Consider the following 26,873-nt stretch of genomic DNA (forward strand, 5'->3'; position numbering starts at 1 on the left):
CTTATTAAATTTAAAATATTTTATTTTAGGAAAGGTACTCTTAGATTTGTTTCAACTTTGTTTTCTATATTCACAAGTGAATCATGATCACCTAGATACAGCCATTGGTTCTTCTAAGTCTGTATAAAAAAGATGTTTTTTGGAAAAACCACAAAAAAGATACAGCTGCTTTCTTTGCCCAGATCAGTCACTCACTACTGTTAGACTGTGCATTTAAGTCTGGCTGCCATCTGATACTTTTAGGTATTTACAGACATAGTTAAAATTATACCCCTAGACCACCAGCTTTCAAAAGAATTTTGATCTGTTTGACTTACAATAAATATGTACCAAACACATATGAACAATTTCTAAGCTGCTAATTCGGTTTTAAAAATAGAAACTGCCAACATTTATTAAGCAACTTCTATGTCAGGCATATAATAATTCACTTAATTCTTTCATAATTCCTTTGAGGTAGGGTAAGGTTCTTCTAGAAATGGCTCTTAAAAGATAAAGCAAGGCTGGCGGAGCCTCAGTGATCTGCCCAGGGCCCCACAGCTAGAAGGTGAGGCCGGGGCCTGAACTGGGTCTCCCTCCAGCCAGATTCTCATCACCGCACCATGTGGCTGGCAGGTGGAGCTGGCTTCTGTGATGATGCTTGCAGTTGTAGGGTGAACCTTTCCATGCCGGGCACGTGAACCACACCACTCGGACAGGTTACTGGGAACCATGGTCCACTTACTTTTTAAACGTGCATTTGTAGCTACACAGAGGAAGGGCGGGGAAAGACTTATGCACAGAGTTGCTGTAACAGCCATTTTGCTACTTGCAGAAGCCAGTACTCTTACCCTTTCCGAGTCACTGAGTTTGCACTCTGCCTTTGTATTCTGCAGGATTCGCTCTGGACAGGCACTGTTACTGCGTACTGTATATTGATAACTGTCAGCACAGCGTTCAGTATACTGCCCAGCCTGAATTGTTCAGGAGTCTGGCTTTTCGTTAAGGAATTTGACATGCTGTAGAGTTTTTTTTCTCTATAGACGATGTAAGGTTTCAATGACATATTTTTGAGAAGTTCTTAGTGCTGTTGCCACACCTTTTATAAGCTAGTCAATGTCAGTAAAGAAAAATGGAACATCCATTCTCCCAGGCAACTTCTCGACCAATTAGCATCTATTAGTGGTATGCTGGTAAATGTTTAACAACTGGCTTTCCAGAGGAAAATAGAACGCCATGATCTGAGGCTTTTGCCAATTTCTGTGGTGTAAATACTCCCATAATGGCTGATCTCAAGCCACCAACACGTTATCACTGAAAGTGCATTTGGAAAGAGATGCAGAGGCATATCTTTATATAGTATTTCCACCATACAGATAGAATAGACACACATAACCTCAAGAACATAGATATTAAAAAGTTGGAAGTGATGAGTTTTGAGTAGCTCTTACCTTTGTTTTAATGTAATTGTAAACTGCTATAATTTTTAGTAATGGCTGCCTTTCACAGTGAGCTCTCAAAGTGAAAGTTTCATAATTGGCTTTTATAAGCTGCTATGAGCTAGCCCAGCATACCACTGAACTAGTGTCCTGAAGATAGCCAGGTTCAACATTTCCTTTAGACGTTTCACATTGTAGATGAGCCACTGATAGCAGCAGGAATTTGAGGGACTTTGGACTATGAATAAGTAAAAAGCACGTAAATCCTTTGAGCATGCCAGGGAAGAATTTGGGGTTTGATTAATTTAAACATATCTGCATATAGCGATGATCAAGTTTTACAATTTCAACCTATTTTGTCAAACTTCAACGAAGAGCGATCTTCAAACCCAGGCTGTGGTCCATGCAGGAGGCAGCTGATGGAGTGAAGCACAGGCTGTCTTCTTCCTTCCCGTCTGGGTATCCTGGGCAGCTCTTAAAAAGTCTGAACCAGCAAAGAGGAAGGTAACTTGAATATCCGGGTGAACTTCCGTTGATTTGCCTGGGAAGGACCCAGGTACCAGAACTCAGGTTTTCTTCTACCCAGCCAAGTATTTTGGAGAAGATCTCAACCAAGGCATCGAGAGATTGCTTCCATGGCTACACCCAGCTTTCTCAAAACTTTGGTCTTTCTAGCGCTCAAGAGGCTGAAGTCTTCGCTTGCCTCCTCCACCCAGTTTTACCTCTGGTAGCACTCCGAGCTTTCCATTCCAAGTGGTTTGTCCTGGGGAGGAACTGCAACAGAAAAAAACAGGCAGTCTGTGTCAGCAGCGCTGACGAGCTGCAGGAGTCACTCACATCGAGCGCATCCCCAGGCTTTCTGCTGCTCTGCCATTCTACAGCTCGTTAGGGAGCCAGGTGGGAAGCCAGACCTCCTAGTCCTGGCAAACTTGGTGGAGGCAGTCTGTTGAGACTAGTGTCCCAGGCTTGGGAATATGGGCTTTGTTTTTCTCACATGGCTGGGGTGCTCATTAAGTGTCCCTCATGACATTCAGCAGATCGTTTCCTGACTGCAAGGTCGAAAGGAAGGCTGTGTGCCAATTGCTGGGCTAGACAGCAATTAGCACCTAGAATCTCAGGCGAGGTGTAGTTGGTGCCGACTGGGGCCCCCACTGCTCTCTGGGCCTTCAAACTGTGTTTAAAGGGTGCCTCTGTCCACCTACTGAGAGAGGACTGGATGACTGTTCCTTCAGGCTCTCTGTGATCATTTGCCTTCTACGGAGAGGACAAGGGCTCTGCTGGGCCACCTCTTAAGAACTGACTGTGTGCACAGCCGACCCAGTTGCTGGGCCTTGGAGACTCGGGGTGAAAAGGCAGGTGAGGGCTCAGGGTGATGAAAATAGCTTTGGGACTTCCCCTGCTTGGGGTCTCCAGGAACAAGACTATTCTTAGGAGGTGTCTCTGCCCTAAAGGGGCTTTTCTTTGCCACTTGGCCTGAAGGACTTCTTTTTGAGAAAGAGATTTGGACTAGAGTCAAAACTCCTACTAAAGAGCAAAGAGATGGCCAATTAGGCTTCTGGGCTGAGTTCCAGCCAAGGAGGCAGGCTCTGCCTTTCCGTGCCCTGCCCACGCTGGAAAGTGACTCCCGGCCCCTGGTGCCTGGCATAGCGGGATGCAGGAAGCTAGGTTCACAGTCCATGCCCCTCTCCTGGTGGAGAAGCCGTGAGTCGGCCTGCCCCACCCCCTCCCGGCCCCAGGAGTCCAGCACAGACAATCGCATGGCAAGGAAGGAAGAGGGGAAAAGGAAGCTGTAGAAAAATAAATATTTCCTTGCATTTTACTTGGAACAGAACAGCATTTGTGGCGTGCTAAGATCCACAGACTCTCCCCCATCCTCGCCCTGCTCTGTTTTCCTCTTGTGTAGGAACAGATTCTTTCCTTACCTGCTGAGAGTCCAGGGTGCATCCTGTGGAAAAACAGGAGCAAGACATAGAAGGTAAAAGCCAAGCAACCAAAGATCACGCCACAGACCAGGAAACTGTAGCTACCCCGAGCCTGGAATACCTGCCAAAGGGGAAAACACAGACGTACAGGCTGTCAGAACCCCACATGAAGACATACTGGAGGAGGCGGCCTTCTCCGGCCCTTGGCAGGTTTTCCAGTCAGGTTAAGGCCCATCCTACTAACAGAAACTAAGTAGGAGGGACGTCTTGGTCTTATTTCAAGGTTGTGTTTCTGGAGGAGGCAGAAATCCTGCTGTAAGCCAGGGTTGGACCTGGTGACCCCCGCAGTCCCTTTTAGCACTATGTCTGGAACCTTCTGGAACTCTCCATATCTTCCTTAGACTCCAGTCATAGAAGGTGTTTCTACCTGTAAGGTCTGACCAGAACTTTACAGAAAATTTAAAACATATACCACAGTAGCATATGGAATGCCCGTGGACCCGCCACCCCGCTTGAGCGATCAGCACCGATTTCCTCTGGTCCCCTCCACTTCCTGGCACTAGATCACACTGCAGCCGATCCCAGGCCTCGCGTCAGTCCAACACAGTGGGTATTGTAAGATGTAGCTCTTCCCCTGGCTGGCGGGGCAAAAGGAGAGGAAAGGAGCGGTGCTGAGAGGGGTTTGGAGCCTGAAAACCCTAGGCTCAGGCATCCCTCTGGCAGTTACCCCAAGTGTGACTGACTGAGGGGGCAAGTTGCTTAATTGGAGTTTCCTTTGTAAAAAGAGGATTAACGGTATCTATACCATAGTCTTCAATTAAAGGTAGATGTATCCTTTTTCCCTTGTGAACAAATGCAAGGTGGGTATGTCTGAAGAGAGCTGGGAGAGTTGGCTCTCGATCAAGGCAGGAATGCTGGGCTGGGCCCTTTGCAGGGTGGCCAGAGGCTACAAGAGGTGGGGCAGGGGGTGGGAGCTGACAAGGGGTGGAAAAAGGACTCTGTCTGCAGCTCAGAGCCGTCCCAGGGCCTGGGAGCTGAAGAGCATTCCCACCGGGCCCCTCTGGCCCTGCTCCCAGACATGACTGGTGTTTGCTTTGGACCGCACGCCGCCGCCTTCACATCTCCAATCCCGCATGTGGAAGCTTGGCTTTCGAGGCTGGCCCGGAAATGGAACCAGGTAACCCAGACAGAGTGGGGCTGTGTGGGAGCCTCAGGGGAGGGACAGCTGGGGTTCAAAAGGTGGCTCACCTGCGTGGAGGCACACTCCCTTCCCCCAGAGGGTCCCACATACCGAGCCAACCAGCATCTGGAGGACCATCTCGCCGATTCCTGCCCCCGTCACCAGCACTGTGGTCGCACAGCCTAAGCGAAAGAGAAGGATTTGGTTTAGAGGCAAGTTAAGGAGGCAGGCGTCAGCTGGCATAATCCAGGCTGTTTCTGGGAAGCCTCTGGAAAGCGGTGTGGCTGCCTAGGAGGACCACTGTGGACTGCTCAGACTCCTCTGGCTTCGGCCCTTCTCTTTGTCTTGGGAATGCTCAGGTCCTGCTGTCACTGGGTTCACACTGTTTGAAACCTTCACTTGCTCACGACTGTCTTCAGGGTAAATTCCAAGTCGCGTAGCTTGGCATTCAGGGCCCTCCCCAGTGTGAGCACCTTTGCAAAGATTTCCTGATCTCCTCTGGCCCGCCCTCTGCTCTGGGCAGACCACTGTCTTCACTGCCCTGGTGTGGCACAACCGCCACACTCTGGCCAACCTGCAAGAGTGGCGCAGACCTTCAGAGCCCGGGCTTCAGCGTCAGACTCTGGTTCCAAGCCCAGCTGCATCACCGACTGGCCTGCCACCCGAGACAGCTTCTGTCCCGCCTCCAGGCCCTGGTTTCCTTCAGTAAGATGGCCATGACAACACCTTCCCAGGGTCACGTGGATGTGTCTGATGCAGTGCATGCCAACACCTGGCATAGTGCTGGCACAGAATAAACCCTCAGAACCAGGCCTGTTCTCTGCTTAGACCCTTCAGCGCTGCCTTCAGGATAAAGTCCAGCTGCTTTAACGTGGTTTGCGAGGGCCCTTCATGATCTGTCCCTGTTGAGAGCTCGCCTCTCCTCTCAGGCCACCTGCTCACCATCCATCCCCCAGCCAGGAGACAGGACCCCCCGTTTCCTGAGCCCCACACTCACTCTCGTTGCTAGGTTCTAACACACGCTCACAACCTCGAACGTCCCTCCTCCTCCTCTTTGGCAAGCTCTCGTTCATCTCTGAAGCTGCTCAGTTCCTCCAGTAATCTCCCTGCTCCTAACTCTTTGCTCATTTGTTGCTCCTCCCTGGTGGGAAAGCCCTGTACCCCCTCTCCCACACCCCACTGTCTGTTCACCAGTTACTAGGCTGCAAGCCCACGAGAGAGGGCCAAGCCTTGACTTTTACTCAGCGGGTAAACCACTGCTCATTATTGGCACAGAGGCCAATGTACGGTGGGCACTTAGTGTTTTTTTGAATAAAACAGAGATCATCATTGTCTGCTCTGGGCTGGAAGTCCCTCTTGTGGTCGCACTTACATTTCACCTGTTTTCTTCTGTCTTTTCCTGTTTTCCTGTTGACTCTCTGGATTCAACACTGGTCTCTCCCTTCTGGATTCCAGCAGCACACGCTGCCTGTTCCACTCACTTGTCCAGAAGCCTTTCCGCACCTCCTGGGCATCAGGTGCTGTGCCAACCCCCGCCGGGGTACTCCCATGAAAAGCCAGTTAACATGTACATTGAGCACTTGTGAGTGTTAAGCTGCTAAGTCAAGAACTTTACATTTTTGCTAATGCATAAAGCAATCCTAGAAGGTAGGTGTTTGCATCCCCATTTTGCAGATGAGAAAACTGAGGCTCAGCAAGTTGAGAGGGGAGGGAAATTGAATTGCACAGGCCACAAAGCCAGGAAGTGTGGTGGCAGGACTAACATTCAGGTCTGCTGACGACCTCGACGCCCACTTGCCTTGTCCCTTGCTGGGGCCCACGGAGTGTGCTGTCTAGGAGAAGACACAGCTACTGTAGGACAAAAGCCTTCAGGAGTTTAACATACTGAACTCTAACACTCGCTGATCATTTAAAACTGGGATATACTGTGTGACAGGTAATACCAACACTATTTCATTACCTCTTGCTTGAGTTTGGGGGTTTTCCTTAGGGTTCAAGGCACAGGTCTCCGGTCTCTCGCTCCTGTGGATAGCTGATCAGTTGTGGCTCTGATTGCTCCGACCCCCTCCCGCCATGGGCCAATTTCCCCTACTCCTCCTCTAAGGAAATCATTCATCTTTAATGCTGGTTTTCCAACACCGTAGGGCATCTCTGGTTACTTCTAAGGGCAACATTAAATGTTCAAAGCGTAATTATTTTAATTAACTCATTTTAAAAAGTCTTTGCTATATGCACTTGGGAGGTTACAGAAAGGGGAGGAAGATTAGTGGAGAGAATTAGAGGTTTCTGACATCAAAGAGGCTGTGTCACAACCCAAATCATGGGGAGTCATTGCTCTAATCCTCTGTGTTTGAACAACATCCACAAGAACAACAAAGCGGGAGGTACTATTACTGCTAAGTAATAAAACCCTTTTCCTGCGCCACTTTGCTCTTCTTTGAACTTGGAATTTCCATGTAACACGCACGTCACACAGATGCCAACCGTCAGTGGCAGACATCACTATGGGGAAATGGGAAAGAGCTGCTTACTGCCTCTCTGTGGACTGAAATCACATGATACGGGTGTAATGTTGAACGGGGGGAGCCACATTGGGCAGAACAATCCTGATTTGTGGACCTGTGCCTCCCAGTCAGGAGGGGAGCATTCATTTCTGTGAGGACGTAGGGCAGTGACCTTTCAGCAGGAACCATGGAAAGACGGGGTGTGTGGGAGGAAGTGGCGGGCAGCCAGAGGGAGCCCCTCTTTGCTGTCATCCTCCGCACACCCACCTTTGTACTGCAGGATGTCCTCAGTGTAGGCCAGCATGCTGGGGAAGGTGCTACTGAGGAACAGGCCCAGACTGGCTGTCCCCACAAACAGGAAGATCACGTTGTAGGAGAAGACAAGGAGCACCAAGAACGTCACCAGCACGCCGACCTGTCAGAGCAGAGATGGAGGCGATTAGCAGCTGGGAAAAGCTGGGCGGCCACTGAGACGGGAAAGGCCAGGAGTCTGTCTCCCGACTTGGAAAGTTCCTGGCTGGCTGCAGGAGCAGTGCTGGGTCCAGTGCGCCATCCGGTGGGATATGTGGGAACTGCACCTGCCTGAACTTTCCGCCAAGGCAAAATTGTCGTGAGGATCCGGGACAGCGCCAGGAGCCAGCCACCGACGCACATGGTCAACCACACCCACGTGAAAGGCCTAGGTGGGGGAACACTGCCTGTCCCCCAGGTCTGTGTGGAAGTACGGGAATTCCACCCAAGGCACCAGTTCTCTGCCCTGCCAGCCTGAGTGTGAGTCCCTCCCTTACGGAGATGATAGGCTTTTCTTTCCCTAAAAGCCTTGAGTTCACAGAGGAAGCCATAGGGTAGCAGGAGAGGCAGGAGGGTGTCAGGGTCCCCACTTTCTGCGAAATCTAGGCAGACCTCCCAGGGAAAGTGTCAGTGGCTGTGGCAGCCCAACCAGCATGGCCCCCCTCAGATTCCAACCCATGTTTGGAGACCCCTGATGGGCTTAGGGCCAGAAATCTTTCTAGTTTGGTAAGGGTCCCTGTCACGTAGACATATTTTTGTTAAAATAACCCTTTGTTTAAATTATTTGAGGTGGTTTTACATCAATGTTGGATAATTTCTATGCAAAGCGCATCTGGGAAGAAACCCAGGGAGCACAGATTTGGAGGCAGAAGACCCAGGTGTTGGGACCAACTCTGTTTTATTTACCAGCTCTGGGGCTTTGAGGTAGTTGATCTCTCTGATTCTTAGCCGCCTAGTCTGCACAATGGATTACAAAAGCTATGTTGAAGCGTGGTGGTGAAGTGATAGCAGTGAAGGGTCTGTAAGTGCAAGCTCTAGACAAATACTAGCATAGAGCGGAGAGCTAGGTGTGTAGGAAATCACGTCTAATGCCCCCAACTGCCACCCCCCATTTAACAGATGAGGAAGTGCAGATCCGAGGGGATTTGCTCTAATTGGAAAAACAAAGCCAGTGACTGCAGTCCGGGAGCCACTCACCCTTACCCTCCTTTACCAGCCCCTCAGTGGTGGTTGCAAGATCCGATGACCTGGAACCCTGTTCTGGCTTTTCTTTGTCTCATTCCCTGTTAGTCCAACTCCACAGTTTCAAGTGTCTCTGTGCAGGAACTCTTAAATCTATCCCTCCAGCCATGACCTGTGTCCAGAACCCCAGATGTGCACATCACACTGCCCTTTGGTAGGTCACTGGATGACTTACAACTTGGCCAAAACAGACCTGGTCCTTTACGCCCCCTGAACCTCCTCTCCTGCACATCCGTTCACGTATCCCCATCTACTCAGCTGCTGAAGCCCTGTATCTAAAGTAGTCCTTGATTTCTTGTTTGCTCCCCTCCTACATTCAGGCCAACCACCAGTCCCGTTAATTCTACCCAAAAATGTTTTTAGAGTCTTTGTGCCTCTCCAGTCCATCCTAACCACCCTCCCCCAGTCCCCACCTCCAGTGCCTGGGCCGCAGCAGCGGTGTCTCCCTGCCTTCCTGCTTTACTCCTGTCCCTCGACAAGCCGTTCTTCCACAAACTGGAGTGTGCTTTTACAGTGCAAAGCAGACCATGTCCACTCCCCACTCACAACCTTCTGAAGGACTCCTACCTCTCACTTCGAATAAAATCCTAAATCCGGCTTAGAAAACCCTACCAGGTCTAGCCCCTGTCTGCTTCCCCAGCCTGCTCTCTTTCTGCTCTGCATCCCCACCCTGCCTGCCATTCTCTTGCTAAGTTAGTTCCCCCTCGGGGCCTTACACCCGGCAGTGCCCTTGCCAGGAACACTCTCCCCTCTGCTCTTCACAGGCTGGTGCCTCCCAGATTGTCAGCTCTCAGTTTATAAGCCCAGGCCAGAACCAGTACTTTGAAAGTGCTCTCACCCCCTCCTGCCACCTGGTCACCCCGCCGACAAACCACACATACTTCCGGGCAAGCCTTGAAGAGTCGCCCTGATCATGTCTAGAGGTAGGAAGTTCGGAAAACACCCGGCTCTTCAATTCCAGCCCGGGCCACAGACTGAGTGTGCCTGGGGCATATTAGCAACTCTGCCCCCCAACACCCCTCCCATTGGGGGGGCCCCTGCTGGCTGGTGGCCCCATCTGGCCCTCGGCCTGCTTCCCACCTGCCTACCAACTCCTGCTCCTCCCCTTCCGTGCCAGGGCACACTCTCCCTTTCCCCTACCCATCCTCTACCCCTGTGATGGCAGAGGCCCCGCTTGTACGACTTGGCACCCCCACAGGACCCTGCACAAAGGGCAGACTCATTAGCCAGTAAGTGATTATTGAGACCCAGGAGAACACTGACAGCAGGGTGGCTGTTAGTTTAAAAACGAGAGGAAGACTTGGAAGAAGTTGCAGGGAATCTGAGACTGTCGCTTGGCAGCCGCAGCGTCAGAAACTCACTAGGGCTGGTCAGCTCAAGTCCCAACGGGGTGCCCACCGAAACCACCTGGAAAGCTTCCAAGACAACCCAGATGCCCAGGCTCCTCCCCACCCCCCGAATCAGACTCTCTGGGCCAGAATCTAATGTCCAGAAGCAACTCTATAGGCCTCATGTATTTGAGAGTCACTTGCTCTAGGAGAGTATTCTCCCAGACTTGCTTGATGACATGAAGCCCCTGGCATGTTTGTTAAATACAGAGTACCAGGCCCTCCCTGGGCATTCTGATTCCTGAAGTCTCAGTTGGCCCAGGAATCTGACTTTCCTTTTTAAAGACCAGCACTCCAGGTGCCAGTTTTTTGTTTTTAGATTTTCTGCGGAGCTTTACTGAGGTTGTATAAAATTGGAATTGGATTAAATTCTCGCTGAAATACCTCATCACTGTGCTATGTTATCGCCAGTGCTTATTTTTAATTTACTTTTTATTGAAGTATCATTGATACACAATCTTATATGGGTTTCAAGTGTCCAACCCAGTGGTTCAACAGTTACCCACATTATTAAATCCTCACCCCAATAGTGCGGTCACTATCTGTCACCACAGGGGGATGTTACGGAATCAGATGCAGTTCTATCATCGGCGCCTGTGTCACATGGATGCTGCAGACTTCCTTCTCTCAAACCCAGAGTCCCACCCTACTCTCCTCCCTGATCAGCCGGCCTCAGGTCCTACAGAGGCTGGCTGCCAGCACAGTGTGACCGCACCCTCTCTGGGAAGGCTCTCTGCTTTGCTGCATCCCATGACCTGGCTGCGTGGGACAGGGCCTCCTCCTCGCTGAGCTGAGCCTTCGCTGGGCTCTTCAGCCCCTCTTCCCTCCCCCAGGACCTTCCTCCCTCAGTTACTCTCTGACAGTGTTATCTTCGCGGGAACCCTCCCCTCACAGGCTTCCCCCCTTTCTCCTCTGCCTCCAGACGGGCTTACGCCACCCTGACTCCTGTCAAACAAAACTCCCTTCAGCTCAGAGCTATTTGCAATATGCCTCCACTTCCCATCTCCCTCCCTCCTTCATCTGCTTGAGTTTGGCTTCTACCCTTCTTCTCATCTGCACTGAAAGGAAATGTCTTTCTTGAAGGTCATCAGCCAGCACAGAGCCAACCCAAGGGCCTTCATTGGGGCTCATGATCTTTGGTCTCTGGAATTCCAACATTATTTCCTGACCCTTGTTCTGCTAGAAACTCAACCCACTTGCTGATGGTGGGCTGGGCTGAAAGGCAGTGAGTTCCCAGTCACTGGACAGGCCCTTTGGAAGAGAGACATGCAGGATCAGAGCCCCGGCAGGAGGCTGGGCTAGACGACAGGAATCTGATCTGGACCCCTCTGTCACAGATGACGATGTGGACACACATCAGGGCCAAAGCCTTAACCAGTCGCTCAGGCCCAGACTGCCTGCCTCCCAGAGCCGTCTCATATGCCAGTCTGGCTTCTTAAGCATCTCCTGAGAGAGTTTCAGAATGCAAGTTCCCAGGCTCCAGCCCACAGACGGTGATTCTGAAGGCAGAGGGGCCCTGGCCTCCACTGGCCACAGGGTTGGGCCCATTTGGGCACCCAGGTGACACTGGAAGCCCAGAGCCAGCCCCTGCCTCCCTGTTCTCTTGGCAGGTTGTCAGCGAGGACCAGGTCCATACCCAGCAGCAATCACCTCCTACAGCTCCTTTTCCTCTCAAGGGGACAAAATCAAAGGCCCAAGAGTGACTTTTCCAAAACGGCCTCCACCTCCTGGATTTCCGTCCCTTCCTCGGCAGCATCTCTCCCCACTCTCCTACATTCCCACCCTGATGGCTGAGTCCAATCCTGAGCAAATGTCCTGGGGGCAGACGTAAGCCCAGGAGTCAATAGCCTCCTGGCTTCCAAGAAGGAAAAGGGGCCACTTACCACATTGATGAAAACCATGGTGGCCGGCTTCATTTTTGAGGAGATGGGGATAGAAATGAGCCGACCCAGGGTGATGAAGCCCCAGAAGAGGCTGGGGAGGTACCCGGCCACCTTGTGCCCCACAGACAACGGTTTCTCCACCGCGTAGCTGTACACAAAGGCCGAGTAAGCCCCCTGTGGAGAGACAGGCCCCACTGAGCACACCCGCAGGGCAGCCAGACCACCCTCATCGCAGAAGTTTAGGCCGGGGCCAGTGTGCTGAGGGCCGAGGGAGGACAGGAGGCTCAACAGAGGGTGGGCGTGGCGCCAAGATCATAACAGCATGCAGGGCCGAGTCGAGGCTAGAACCTGGGAGCCTGGCAGCTGACATACTGCCCTTGCAGAGGCCTAGGTGTTCTAGGGAGGTGAATGTAGGGGTCCACAAGGAGTCCTGAGGGGTCTGGGCACATAGGCCTGCTTCCTACTCAACCAGAGCAGAGCTCCACCACATGCTTTATCTATGAGGATTCCACAGAAGGTTTTTTGTTGAAGGAAGGGTGCTGCAGCTAAAAAAAAATAAAAGGTTTGCATAAGCATCTCATTTTACAGGCAAGGGGGCAGAGAGAAGTGACCAGCCCAAGGCTGCACTGAGAGTTGGAAGCAAGGACTTGCCACCAGTCACTGAAGTTCTTTATGGCCTTCTCTTTGGAGAGTCGCTCATATGGCAATCAGTTAATTCAAAACTGATTCTGTTGATCAGCAATTCAAAACTGTCCTACTCTAATCCTAAGAGATTTCTGGCAGAAGGCACTAAATAGTGTAACAGAGGTCAGGAGTGGGATGAACAGCTGGGCCCAAGCCCTGCCTGCACTTGTGTACAATCTGGCTTGAGAAGCCCAGGTCTGGAACGCACTCCAGGAAGCAGCGTGTCCTCCACTGGGCATGGCATGCCCTCTACTTGGGGAAACAGGGCTCTGCCCCTTTAAAAAGCATGGGAGGCCTGTACTCAGTGACAAATGAGATAGGCCCCTATCCACAGACTTAACAAAAATAAAAGCAATTGGCACCATGGTACCAAGGGGCTGTGAACAATTTTGGAAACAGTCTCCCCAAGGATTTTCATTCGGTTTATATTTTTGAATCGGTACAGAGGTGAGTCTCTGGGAAGCCTTGATGCCCCCCTCTCGCCCTTGCCATTCCCCAGATTTGAGTCTCAGGGGACGCGGACCCCCTAGTAAGCAGCACCCTCCAAGGACGGCTTACCGTCATGCCATCGGTCATGAACAGGACCAGGGCAGCTGTGACGTGGATGGCAAAGAAGGAATATGGAGCTCCTTTGAAGTTCTTCCTCTGACAGCAGCTGAACAGGTCCTCGTGTCCTGGATGAGAAGCAAGACCACGGCTGGGCCTCAGCCTCTGCCCCCCACTCTGCATGCCCAGAGTTGTGGCTGGCAGTCACAAGAGCCTTGGTAGAACAGGGAACCACTTTCTGCCTCCCACTTTCTCTGGCTTCCAACCGTCTGTTAGGGGAAGCCCCTGTCCATGTCAGTCCTGGTGGAAGTAAGGCTCAGAGAGGGCAAATAACTTGCCCAAGGTCACACCAGTGGCATTAGGCAGAATGGAGGCTGGAGCCGGAAGTCTGCCTTCCCCATGCTCTTGGCCAGGTTGATCCATCTCTGGCCTCAGGAGACATCGCTGCCAAAGTTTTTTCCAACTATTCTCACCTGTGCTGTATGTTCACCCTCTCGGCAGGGGGAGGAGTTACCAGGGAAGCCTGCAGGGGGGCTGTGAGCATGAGAGTTCATTAGCGCCCCCACCTGGGTGTGGCTGAAACTTTGGGGGCAGTGAGGAGGCATCTTCCTTCTCAGGAGGCTGGGTCTCCAGGGCAAGTTCATCCGCAGACAGGAGCAGGGGACTCCTCTGAGAGCAGCAGGTCAGCAGCCGCTCCTTGGACAGCAGAAACAGCACAGCCAAGGGCACTGGGAGCTGGGGGGCAGGCAGAGGGTCAGCAAAGCCCTGTCCCCCTGCAGGCTCCCCCGTCCCATGCCTGGGCCACCGCACACCCTCCACACGGTCGTACAGCACATGTCTGCACAGTCCTGGGAGAAAACAGCTCTTTCCCTAGGTGTCCACCCAAGAGCCGTCCCCAGCTAATGCAGCGAGGGCAGGCTTAGGGTGATCGCCGCCCAACCTCAACCACATCTGTTTCCCTGACAAGACGTACTCATCACACGCAGAGCTCGGACTCACGCCAGGCCTCTCGGGGCCCAGGAGAGGTGCCAGAGGCAAACTTGTTTCTCACATCTGCACCCTGAATGGTGCCGGTGCATGGCTCCCCCGTGCTCGTAGATCACACGAGGCTTTACAAAGAAGTTTTGATTTCAGTTAGCACAAGTCTAAAACAGTATAGTAGTGTGGGGTGGGGAGGATTATTATCCCCGTTTTCTAGATGGTATAACTGAGACTCAAAATTATCACTTAGTTACAACCTGTTCCAACTGGGAGAGACCTGGGCAGTCAGCTAGAGACCCAGAAAGCACTAGTAACAGGCCACACAGCTGACTGGGGTCAGAGCTAGACTGCAGTCTGGCGTTGGGATTTTGTCCGGTGCCATCTCCAGCTCAGGGCTGTATGGGTGATGTTATGCCCTAGGAGGGTGCCGAGGCTGACCTAAACTGGAAAACAGACATGGTCTCCTTTTGATTGCAAAGTGCATGCTACGCGCAGTGCGTGCACACACACACACATGCTCAGTGTTACGTTCCCTGCTATTTATACGAAGCCGCTGAGGTTTTATGAACTCCCCAGTGCCATGAGAAATGTCTCTGGTTTCTGAGGTTGCCTGGAGAAGCCTCCACCGCCTCCCTCAGGTGCCCTGCCTGCATCTAACCATCCTCACCGCCAGGAAGCCCTTCATCACATCAACCTCTGTCCTTCCTGCTGTAACTTCATCCTTGTGCCTCTAGCTTAGGAGAGAGAGGAAGACCAGGGAGGCGCGGAAGTTTCCCAGAGGCCAGTGGGCTCCTCTGGGCTTGCAGGTCAAGCCACGGGGCAGACACGGAAGGCCGCAGGCTGCCAGCCCCTGCCCGGTGCTGTCCTGTGGGAGCCTCCGCTCTGCGTGGAGGCACGGTGGCTCTCAGGGACATTCTCCCAAGTCACCAGCACACACCCTGTGCTGACACCTTCCTGCGGGCACCTTGAGAGCCTCCGTCCACACTCAAAAATAAGTCAAAGTCAGACACACCTCAGCGCAGCGTGAGAGCCACAAATGGGGCTGAGTGGGAGGAAACAGCCCCTGCCCTCAGGAGTCCTGGGTCTGCTGGGGAAACAGGAAACCCACACACAGGCCTGTGGTGGCAGAATGCCCGGGTGAAGGCCGAGGGGAAACAGCTGTGAAGGAGGTGCGGTCACTCAGGTGGGGCTTCCCAGGGAGGTGGGCGGTGGGAAGGACTTCACGGGGGACCGGCTGGCACCGGCAGTGGGACTGCACCCCAGCTTCGTGAGAAGCCCATTCAGGGAAAGCTGGCCCCACCTCCGAAGTCCAGGAGCGCCAGGTGGCCTGTGCCGTGCTTGCACGCACCCACGTGCAGGCACAGCCCCATCTCTCCTGTGGTGGACTGTTTATCGTCAGACACAAACCAATGGAGAAACTCCGGACATCCTGAAGCAAACAAAGTGCCTCCAGTCCACACCTCATGGAGCAAGAGAAAACAGACCTCGGGCTTAAGCGGGACCTTCCGGCTTCCTGGTCCCGGAGTCTCAGCCTTGACATTGTACTGAGTGCGCTCCTTCCCTGTGCTGGTCCCACTGGCGGGGCACAGCCCCAAAGCTGCATTGTCTCCAAAACAATGATGGGCACGGGCAGAAGAAGGAAGGAGCGGAGGGAGAGGCTGTGTTTCTGAGACCCCCTGGTGAAGACTCTGGTACAGGACAGGAACGTTGCCAAGAAAGGGAAAATGAGCCGTAACTGTGGGGCAGCAGGTAGGAGGTTTGTGCTGGGGCCCTGGGCTTGTCCGGCCCAGCCTCTTGCTAGCCCCTAGTCAGGCCATGAGCCAGTGACGGCATGACACTCCCTGTCCTGGTGCTCGGGGGGAGCGGTCTCAAAGACCCCTCCGGTGCTCCACGCACAGCACCACTTGAGATGAGCAGCAACTGGAGAGCCGCTACAGCGCCTGAACCCAGCCTGCCTGCCTCTGGAGGGCTGACAAGTCTGCCCAGAGCAAAGAGGGGCCCTGAGTCGGCGACGTGCCCTACGGGGCCTCCATCCCACAGCCAGGTGAATGGCCACCTGGAAGACTGCCCCTCCCCCAGCCCAGGCTGGACCCGAGCCAGGTGGCATTCCTGAGCATCCTTCCCAACCCAGAGAGCAGCTGACGGGGGTCTCCCCACCTCTCTCCCTCTGGCCCCAGCCTGGGCTGACTTGGGGGAACCATCTTGGGTTGCAGAGCGCCAGAGGAGGTTTGCAGCCAGAGGCCAAGTCAGCTGACTTGGTAGGTTGGGGGTCCGGAGAGGCCTCGGGCCTTCCCCACCACAGGGGGCTGGGCTCTCTACTCGGCTCCCAGCACAGGCAGGGGCCCTCAGAGGTCATCGTGTCTATCCTCCAGCCTCTGCAGGAGCCAGCCTCACAGCAGGCACGGAAGGGTCCCCCAGCACCCAAGGACACCAGAGAAAAGCCCAGCGTGCCCCAGTCCACCTCATCTGGCCTCGGAGGAGAAGGGCTGGTTTCCCAGAGAGCCTGCGATGACTTGAAACTCCTTGTGCTCACCCTGCTCACGGCTCTGCCTCCCCGAGAGCCGTGACCCCGGGGTGTCACAACTCAGCACTGATCTCATGCAACCTGCTGGGAAGGTCCGCCCACCCTCTCGCTGTCCTGAGGGCACACCTCAGCCCCAGCCCATTTCTCAGGACAGAAGAATCTTTGCACTGGGCGCTGGCGTGGACTGTACGTGAGACTGTCCCCTAGTCCTGACACACCCTCTCCCCAGTGGCACTCACATTGATCAGGGCCATGATCCAGAAGGCGTAGGACACGTGGGTCCCCGTCCCATCCTGTGAGGGCAGCCCAGGGAGCGTCTGGTTGGACCAAGGCCGAGCCTCCGTGCGGTGCTGGCCCAGGATTCTGGAGGTATGAAATAGGTGGCCACCGGATGTGGCGTTGGCCGTGCTGTTTGCAGGCAGGCAGCTGGCCTCAGACAGGAAGGGGTCGGCGATGAGGGGGCTCAGCAGGGCACCAAAGCCCACAAAGAAATGGAGAACCTGGGAGGGAAGAGAAGTGGGATGGGTGGGAGGATGGCCCAGGCTGGAACGCCCCAGCCCCACCTGTGTCCCATCAGGGAGCCCCTGCTTGGCCCCAAAGGAAAGCAGGGGGGGCGGGGGGCTCTTCTCATCACTTCTTGGCTTGGGGTGACTTGGGGACACGGCCAAGACCCTCACTCACTCTCCATTCTTTCCCAAATCTTACCCCACCTGGGGGGCTGTTCCCATGTTAGCGCCCACCAGCTAACACCCCGAGGGAAGGGGCTTCATAAACCCAAGGGCAGACTGGGGTCCGGGACAACCGGAAGGAGCAGGAGGGGGAAATACGCAGAGAGGGAAGGAGCCGAAGGGGGAGGGCAATCCTTCCCATCACACCACTTTCCAGTTCACAAAGCTCTGCTTCTCGTTAGCACTTGGGTTCCCGAGACCACCCTGCACGCAGGGCTCCCTACCCCATTTTAGAGATGAGAAGACCCAAGTCCAGAGATACTGGCTGGAAGCCCTCATGTTGGACTGACACCCTGGCGCTCTTTCTGGGTCACCACCCTGGCCAAGGGGAAAAGATACCCAGCCTTGGGGGAAGGGCCAGGGGCGAGGGGCAGGGCTGCCCGTGGGCTTACCTGCAGGAAGACGGCCGAGTCCTTCTGGTAGATCCTCACCAGCTGCATGTTGGCCACCGTGTCGATGCAGCCCATGGCAAGGCCCGCCAGCGCCATGACGGAGGCCAGCACCCTCACGTTGCGGCAGAAGGGGATGACGGCAAACACCACGGAGATGGCCAGGGAAGAGGTGAAAAGGGCCCATAAGGACTGGGCTAAGCTGCAGAGCAGAGGCTGAGGTCAGCAGAGGGGGCCCGGGGCCTTCTAATGAAGAGCCCCTCCATGTCCGCCACTCACTGGGGGGGCCTCAGGGAAGCCGAGACCCTACCCCCACCCTCTGGAAGGAGGGGGAAGGGAGCTGTGGAGGAAGCTGTCACCTATTAGCTAGGGGTCGTGGGCGAGATGGTTAAAGTGGCCAGTGTCCTCAGGTGACAATCCCTGCCTCACGAGCTGGCTGAGAACTCAGGAGGCTGCAACGTGGCACACAATGGGCACGCCACAAGTGTAACTGCTATTTTACCTGTGAGCAATTGCATGCTGTTTACTTAAACTTTAAATTGTTTACTTATAAAAGGTTAGATGTAAAGATGTTTCCGTCCCTCTCCAGGGTGGTGTAAGGGGAATCTGCCCCGAGCATCTCAAGGGAACTGTGCTGTAGGTATGACACTGGAGGGGGGGCCTGGGAGGGAACGTGACCCAGAAAACCTCTGCGCCCTCCCCACACAGGAAGGGCAAAACGGCCAGGCCCTTTGCAGGCACCCAGCCTGAGCTGCCCGCACCAGAGCCCACAGCCGAGGCATTTGGGTAACCTGGTGACCCCAGTATGTGCAGAGATTTTGGGCTCTCTGCCTGGCAGGTGTCCAGAAGGGAGGCCCCCACAGAGAGGCGTCTGAGTGGCGACCTCCCCATAGGTGCCCACAGCAGGCAGGCTGAGGGCCTGCTCGCCCACTCGTGAGCGAGCCGTGAACAGAGTGTCTAAGGCTCTGCCAAGGTCTTTTAGGCACACCCTGCCTGTGACTCCCAGAGAAAGGAAGGAAGCCTTGCATTTTCTGGGACCAGTCTAAAGTGTAGGGAAGGAGATTGGGCAGCAAGAATGTTCTGGAAGGGAGAGGATGTGGAGGAACTTTCTCAGATTATGACAAGTTGGAGAGCCCCCAGTCAGCCTCCACCTGGCTGTTGAACCTGGAGAGGTGGGGGGCAATGTGGCAAGAAGACCTGAGTTTCCAGCCCATTAAGGAAAAGAGGGGGCCCCCAGAAGGCCTCTCAGGCAGCGCCTTTCTCTGGAGTTTTGCGCTGACAGCTTTGGCCCTCAGCTTCTCATCTTGCCCCCTCTTTGACTAAATCATTTATCAAAGGGCTCTACTGATAGTAGCAGTTGGTCGTTTTCTCTTGTCTTGTTTCCAGGCTTATCTGCAGGGGAGATTACTGATCATGACCCCTGCCTGTTCCCAACTCAGAGCTGTGTGTGAGGGGTAGGAGGACTCTCTTCCCCCCAAGCCACTAGGAGGAAAATGGGGGGTGGGGACGTCCTGCTCTGTGGGTCCCCAGAACCAACAGCCTGCAGCCTGGCTGCCAAGCCCCACCTTCCCCCCTCTACAGGCAGGCTGCTCCCCAAAGCTCTCTCTGCTCTGTCCCCTCCCTTTGCCTGTGCAAAGCAGACTAGACACCCTCCTTCCTGGCCTGACTCAGGGACAATGAGAAGATCCCTTTCTCCCTCAAACGTTCCACGTGCCCAGGACAGCATGATATTTCCACCGCCTCAGTCCCCACTTTGCCATAAAGTCCAGACACCCTGAATCAAGTACATATTCTCTTGAAGAATTAACACATTATCATGATTGTCCAGAAAAACCTGGATGCACATGGTTCCTGATCAGTCCTGTAGCAGTCCTGAGAGAAAGGGATTGGGATCAATAAACAGATTGGAAGGAGCTGGGAGAAAAGAGTGAGGATAACAACTCACACTACAGTGTCCATGGTAACAACGAATTTGTTTACAGTGCCTTAGACATTCGGTGCATGCGGCCACGCTGTGAGGCTGATGTCACAATGGGCCTGTTCGGTCCATGAGTAAACTGAGGCTGAGAAGGGCTAAGAGAGTGGCTGACAGAGCCTACACTCAAACCCATCCCTGCATCACGCTGCTTTTCCATGGAGGAGAGAAAGAGAAACTGTGTAAAAGGGCTGGTGCTGGGCCACGGACCCAGCAAGGCTGCAGATGGGGGCATGGCCAGCAGGGAACAGGAGGCCAGTTTCTGCAGAGCCTTGAATGGCAGGCATAGGAAGCAATGTCGAACTGCTGTAGTTACTAGAACATGAGTCCCCGGTGGTCCCTCTGCTGGTGTTGTGGGAGCTCCAGACGCTTCCGATTTTAGCTGCCTGCTCCACTGCAAGCTTTCCGAGGGTCTGCCCCAGTCTGTTCATTGTGGGCCCCCACCTGGCACTGAGTGTGGCCCTGAGAAGGTGGTCGATCCAGGGCTGCCGATATTGCTGATCAAATGGGAATAGTGCTGGAGAAAAGCTTGTCTTCATCTCCCACACAGGACGGCCTGGAGACAGGAGGCTGGTGTGGGAGTTGTTCAGGGGTAAGAGAGAGAGAGACAGAGAGGGAAAGAGAAAGAATAACAGGGCCAGGCTGCTGGTGGAGGAAGGGGTTAGGGAAGGGTCTGGCATGGCAGGCAGCCCTGTCCAGGCCTCTCTTCTCTCCTACCTTGTCATTCTAAAGAAGAACACTTGATGCCCAGAGGGCATTTTTGTTCCCAGGCCCAGTGACAGGCAGGAAGAAGGGATACAGAGAATAGGTACAAAGGAGAGGCTGGAGGGGGCTAGGAACCCCACCCCCGGCTGCATCTCTGCCAACCCTGGGTCATGATTTGAACTTGCAGCCCACCAGCTGGGGCTGGGGAGGGCTAAGCCCATACTGGGCCTGGCGTCCCCGGGCACCAGGGGATGGAAATCCATTCCCAATGCACGGGGATGCTGCCCCACAGGAAACTGGGATCGCAGGCCACCGGCCGCCCCAGTTGCTTTGGCAGGGCTGTGCCTGGGCATTCCAAAAATCAGCCTGAACCCAGTTCTTTAGAATGTGGTGGTGTTGCCAAGAAAAAAGAAATCCCAGATACATCCCAGAGCCAGACTGAAATACACTAATTGGCTTGGTCACTTAATGGTTTGGTCAACGGCTCCTTCCAGGAATGTGGGTAATTGAAAATTATGTAATAATAATAATGTCAAAAAACAGTTTTGGCAGCACAGATGTAGTGGGATTTATAATCAGAAGACTGGTCTTAGGTCCACCTCCGCCGCTCCCAGCCACCGCTCGGGGCAAGGTGCACACCCTCAGGCCCCGTGAGCCTCAGTTTCCGCCCCTGTAAAATGGGACAGTAAGCCCTGCCTCCCCAGGCTGCGGTGCAGCCAGGGTGACGTCACAGTCTTCCTCCTTCACTCACGCCCTGGGCTCTTCCCTGGCCACCAGCAGCCCCTCCCTGATTCCTACCCCCTCCCTGCTGGCCTGCCGGCCCAGAGAAGCTTGCTTAGCAGAAAGGGTGCAGAGAGCAGTGCCAGCCCCTGGATTTCCCCTAGGCCCTCCTCTGCTCCTGCTGCAGCCCCCGCTGCGAGGCTGGTCCAGGAACTGCCAGCATGGCAGCAAGGACCTGGGGGTCCTTCCCCTCATTTTACGGATCAGGACCTGGGCCCCGGCAGGGGAAGAGAGCCGGATGGTGCCGAGCCTGGGTCCAGTTTCTTGACTCCCAATTCAGGCAAAAGCCAGTGAGTGTCCTGGGCCTTCCCTCCCCTGGTCCAGGGTTTAGAGGTTAATTCCAGCCACTTAGAGGGAGGGTCCCACTCCCCCAAGGCAGGAACTGCCTAGCCAGCGTAGGGAACCCTTCCTCATAAAGCCCGAGAAAGCTAAGTTAGTCATTAATGGCTCCGCACAGACGATGCAAATGGGGGAGGCAGGCAGGCAGCCAGGTCCTGCCCGAGCCTCGCTGGCTGTGCTGGAGGTGCCTGCCCTGCCAGTTTGCTGTGTGCCCTTGAGCACACTGCTGACCCTGTCAGCTCAGGTGATCTGCCCTACCCAGAGGGCATGTGTGATCCCTTTGCCCTGGCCTTGCTGTGGCGCCTGCCCTGGCCTCCCGGTTCTGTGACAAGAGAAGGGGCTGCTTGGCTCCGAAACAGCGGGGGTTGGGGGGAGGGCTTAAGCACTAAGGCGTCAGCCAGCCACTCCTGCCCTCCGCTCCTCAGGGGTGGGGAGATGCTGCTGAGGCCCAGTGCCATGCCACCATGGAGTGAGGGACCCCAGGGCGGGCACTGACAGCCTTCTCACAGTTTTGCCTGGTCCACCATGGGTGATGTCTTTCCTTGAAGGACCAGAGGACAGGAGCAGAGTGCAAAATCCAGCAAGAGTCAGAGGCCTCCCCAGGCCGCCCCCCGCAAAATGAACAGGCAGCCCCCAGGAGAGAAGCAGGGGCCTGGGCCAAGAAACCAGGAGACAGGGCACCCCTGGGAGCTAGGGCAGGCTGGAGATTGCCAGGACTCAAGCCAGGACTGGGCCAGGGGAAAGGGCCCCCTCTAACTGGGTCACCCCCACACGGACACCCCAGCTTGTTCAGAGCCCCATATTAAGGCTGGCGGGGGGCTCAGTGGGAGGAGCAAGAAAGCCTGTCTTTGGGGAGGTCCCAGCTGAAGCTGGAACTGCCCTGTTGGACTGGGCCGGAGCGGGCCCTGTGTGCCATGGTCTCCCAGCTCGCAGGGAGTGCTCCTCACACGCTGGTTGCGTTTACAGTTGTTTCCCCTCTGCGACACCAGTTCTTTGCCTGCAGGGCTCTCTCCTGCCACTCAGCTGTCAGCTCAAATGCTACCTCCTTAGAGATGTCACCACCTTCCCTGACCCCCTCGTTAAAGTAGCCTCAACTCTGTCACGTGCCATCCTCACCCATAGTTTACTTCCTTCATTTTACTAAAATAGTCCTCCTGAACGGAAGCTCCACGAGAGCGGGGCCTTGTCTGTCATCTTCACCCCTAAAACAGGGTCTGGCTCAAAAGATACTTGTTAAAGGAGTCAACGAAGGTGTGGAATGAGCTTAGAGATTTTTTTTAATTAAAAAGAATTAAGATCATGCAGCATCTTACTATGCTAATAGACAGTGACTGCAACGGAGTCGGGGCGAGGGACTTGATAATATGAGTGAATGCTGAAACCACCATGTTGTTCATGTGAAACCATAAGATTGTATATCAATGATGCCTTAATTTAAAAAAATTAAGATCTAATTCACGTTCCATAAAATAAAGTATACAACTCGTTTTTTTGGTATACTTAGAGTTGTGAACACAGGAAAGGCCAGTGTTCCTGGCAGGGAGGCGGGGAGAAGGCTGGGGAAGCTCTGAAAACCCAGGGTGGTTAGACGGGTCCCCAGGAAACCAGGAGGAACCCTAACCTCTTGTCTAAACAGCCCTCCTCTTTCTTGTCTGACAGGACACATACCTAGACTCTTTGCCAACCAGGTGGCTTTGTGTTTTTCTCTTCTCTGAAGGGTTTCTTGCTCTCGATAAGCAAGATTTTTCTAAGGAAGGTCTAGTCCAGATTCCTGAGGCCCTAATTGTACCGCTCTCCCTTTTGGCCTGCATTTGGTGGCCTCCTTCAAGATCTCTATGTTAGAAACCAGAGAGAGGAGTGGGGAGAGAGAGGAAAGAAGGGAGCTGGTCCTACTAAGAGCAGGGGCTCCTGTCCTCCGCCGCCCCACCTCTAACACCCAGGGCTCTCCGTGTGCAGTCCCCCAATGCACGTCCCCATGGACGCATCCAGAAGCTCCATCAGCTCTGGTTCTCAGTCTGGCCCAAGCAGTAGGCAGGACTGAGCAGGAACCCTAGAGAAAGAGGCGATGCCTCTCCTGTGTGCGTCATTCTGCACTTCCCCTGACCCCCCCACCCCCCGCACACAGCTGGCCCTTGCAGGTTTGTTAAACCAATCCCGCACAAGCACCCACCTAGCCCAGTACACTGGCAGGTAATCACTTAGGCTGAAAAGCACTTGCAGGGGTATCAGCATTTTAACTTGTGGTGAGGCCCCAAGGAATCAAACGTTAGAGGCAGGTTTCAGGGCTGGTGGAGGTCTGGTTTGTTTTGGGGTTGGTGGGATCATGATGAGCCGTCCGGCCCTAGCTAGGTAGTGACCCACATCCACAAACAGGCCGCCCCCATGTGCTATCCTCCACTTCCACTGAGGTCTGCTTTGCTCTTGACCAAAGAAAAGGGTTCTTGAGGAGATTTTGTTTTGGGGGTGAGAGGACTGAGGTTCAGAATTTAAACTTGAATCCCTGATAGGACCAGTCCCCCCATGCCCACCCCTTGGATCCCAGTAGGAAGTTGCAGAAGCCCACAGTTTCCTTCTCAGATGTGTCAGAGCAGGAATAGTCAGCCAATGTGTCTCTATAGGGTCAGTCATATCATGCCTGTGCCTGGTGAGGATGGGGTATAACTTGTACCCTGTAGACTGAAATGTGACTATTCTTAAAGCAAGACCTGCCAAAGTGTCTGATTCTTGAGACAAATGCCTGAATTCAAATCCTGATTAGGCATCTCAGTAGCTGTGTGACCTAGAGCAAGTTTCCTCACCTCTCTGTGCCTCAGCTTCCTTATGCACAAAATGGAGATAATAGACCTACTCTACAGGGTTGGGTGAAGATTAAATGAGTTGATACAAACGAGGCCCGAGGAATAGTGCCAGCATTGCATAAATGCTCAACAAGGTTGTTGATTTTAACTACCATTTTCATTTTTCTTTTCTGTGAGCACATGTCCTGCCGCAAGACCAGAGCCTCTGGCTGAGGAAGAAGCCCTGACGGAGGTGCAAAGCAATGGCCCAGATGGGTGTGTGTCTTTGCTGTTTTCACAAAACCTGGCATGCCAACCTGCCATTTAGAATTATCCTCATTCCCCTTCCTGGTCTTTGAAATTCACATGTTCTTAAAAAGTTCCAGGTAAGGGACACTTTGAAAGTCAAAATACTGAAAACAAAAACAAAACCAGAAAAACACTCTGATTTCTAACTAAACCTCTAGGCAGAATCAGAAAGGCTCTTCAGCTTTTTCTTAAGATTTTCTGAATCCCCCATACATCTAATCCTGCACAAAACACACAGAAACACTAATGTACACAAGAAGACTTGCTTCTTAAGAGAATAATTCTTCAGCTCACAAGAGGATTTTGGTATTGGGGATAGTCACTCCCTAGTTGATGTGGTTTTTTTTTTTTTTTGGCTGAGGGGCTTAAAATGGGGTCTGTGTGCATGACACCTGTGTTCCTCTCCATCCGCTCCGGCAGCAGCAAGGCAGATAGGAAAACTCACCCTCAGGAATACTTCTAGGAGTCAGTCAAAGGGCTAGAACCCTTGCCCCAGAATGGCTCCCTTTAAGTTCTCTGGGGTTTGTTCCAAGGCCACGGTTTGCTTGAGGCCATGCAATCCAGGCAACGCCAGCCAGGAGCTGGGACTAGGGAACTCTCCAGCAGCGTTTGGCTTGCAAGTCATCTATGCTTTGCTTCGGGTCTGTTTTCCCAGCTGCGCTAAAGGTGAATCCTGCAGCCTTTCCAAACGGCCCTGTCCAATTTGAGCCGGGAGAGTAAGGCTTGACAGTGGTATCCGAAGGGGCATCTCCGGGGTCACACCAGACACAGTCCAGTCCCTGCCCGGGCACACAGGCAGGGAGGAGTACCAAGGGGTTGTGGAAGTGGAGGGGAAGCCTGGCACCAGACATGGAGGAGCACCTTACCAAGCTCAGTGAGAGACCCCTGAACCTCCCCTGCGTGGCCCTACCGGTGACAGGGTCCTGTGTGTCTGGGGGGGGGGTGCTGCCTCCAGGGACCAGCGCAGGAAGCCCGGCTCCCTCAGGAGCAGGACCACTCTGCACCCGTGGTCTCCCGGGGAAGGGACAGCCTGTGTCAGCTGAACGGGGGCAGGGGCTCTGAGTGGAGCACGCCCCGGGGTGCTCTGTCGGCAGCCAGCCCTGCCACCCGGCATAGCCCGGAGGTGACACTCCCACTCTCCTTCCACCAGCTTCCAAGCCCGCCTCCGGCAGCAGGGGCCCCCGTCAAACCTCAGACCCGCTGCCAGAGGGCGACCCTCCCACTTCTGCCAACTCCATCCCCCCTCTCCCCGGGGGGTGGGGGTGGGGGAAGCGGGGCGAGAGCTGGGTTTACCCTCTCACGGGGGTGAGCGCAGGCAAATAAACCCAGAAGTCACCTCCAGTCCCCGGAGAGTTTTCCTGGGAGAGCTGGGCTGGGGTGGGGAGGCAGCCTTCGGCTCCGCGGGGCGGGCTGGCGGGGCTGGGAGGGGTGGTCTCCGGCCGCGGCAGGCGGGGGCGGGGGGAGGGCGGCGGCGGAGCGGCGGGGTGGGGCGCGGGGGCTGGGGGCGCGGGCCCGGCACTCACGTCCTCTTGAAGACGCCCCCGAGGGCGCTGCCCAGCAGGAGGCAGAGCTGCTGCGAGAAGAAGACCCAGGAGATCTGGGGCAGCGAGCTGTGCGTCTGGCAGCGCAGGTCGAGCAGCGTGGGCCCCAGGAAGGCGATGCACAGGCCGAAGCTGAAGAAGACGCTCCAGTAGGTGAGCGTGGGCTGCAGGTTGCGGCGGAGCAGCCCGGACACGCGGCCGTCGCAGCCCATGGCCCCGCTGGCGGGCGCGCGGCTGCCGGCTCCGAGTCGGCGGCCCGAGTGCGCGGAGGCCGGCAGCCGGGAGGGAGGGGCGGGGAGGGGCCGCCGCGAGGGCCCCGCCCACGGCCCGGGAGCGGCGGGGGCGCGTCTGTGGCCCGTGGGCACCGCGGCGGGGCCCGCGCCCTCCTCGCACGGTGCCAGGCGCCCTGGCCTTCCCGAGCACGCCCGCTCACCCTCCCCGGCGGGACACAAGCGCCACCCCGCCAGCCAGCCTGCCCACCCGCCCCTTATACAGCCCCCAGGCCCGGAGGGGCCTGCGCCCCTGCTCCGAGCTCAGCCAACGGGGAGCCTGAGCCGTCCTAGGTGTGCACGGGGCTGGAGAGCGGGTCTGCCAGCGCTGTGCCTCAGGTCGCTTCAAGGTGGAGGAAACCCTGGCGCGACCCCTTAAACCCAGGGGCTTCCCAGATGGACTTTGAGGGTCTGACAGCGCCCCGTGTCCCCAGGCTCCGCCAGACAGAAGGTCAAATCTCCTACGTATGTTTTTTTCTTGGGAGAGTATTTATGGCT

The 26,873-nt window shown here is 54.8% G+C and overlaps 1 protein-coding gene across 4 annotated transcripts; it reads right to left on the reverse strand.

The window, feature by feature from the left end:
* On the reverse strand, positions 1-26,391 carry MFSD4A (major facilitator superfamily domain containing 4A). Of its 4 annotated transcripts, XM_036909729.2 has the most exons (11): positions 26,089-26,389; positions 20,100-20,225; positions 17,684-17,882; positions 16,803-17,063; positions 13,625-13,793; positions 13,071-13,186; positions 11,829-12,002; positions 7,292-7,439; positions 4,632-4,702; positions 3,341-3,461; positions 1-2,192 (listed from the first exon to the last, which is right to left on the reverse strand). In XM_036909729.2, exons 1-11 carry the CDS (start codon positions 26,316-26,318, stop codon positions 2,137-2,139), a joined length of 1,671 nt encoding a protein of 556 aa, XP_036765624.1. In that variant the 5' UTR covers positions 26,319-26,389; the 3' UTR covers positions 1-2,136. The 4 variants fall into 4 exon arrangements, with proteins under 4 accessions (XP_036765624.1, XP_036765627.1, XP_036765626.1 ...); XM_036909732.2 differs by lacking the exon at positions 11,829-12,002 and having other exon boundaries at positions 26,089-26,390; XM_036909731.2 differs by lacking the exon at positions 20,100-20,225 and having other exon boundaries at positions 26,089-26,388.
* Between the last annotated feature and the right edge of the window lie 482 nt (positions 26,392-26,873).

Source organism: Manis pentadactyla, chromosome 9 (assembly GCF_030020395.1).
Source record: "Manis pentadactyla isolate mManPen7 chromosome 9, mManPen7.hap1, whole genome shotgun sequence".
NCBI lineage: Eukaryota > Metazoa > Chordata > Mammalia > Pholidota > Manidae > Manis > Manis pentadactyla.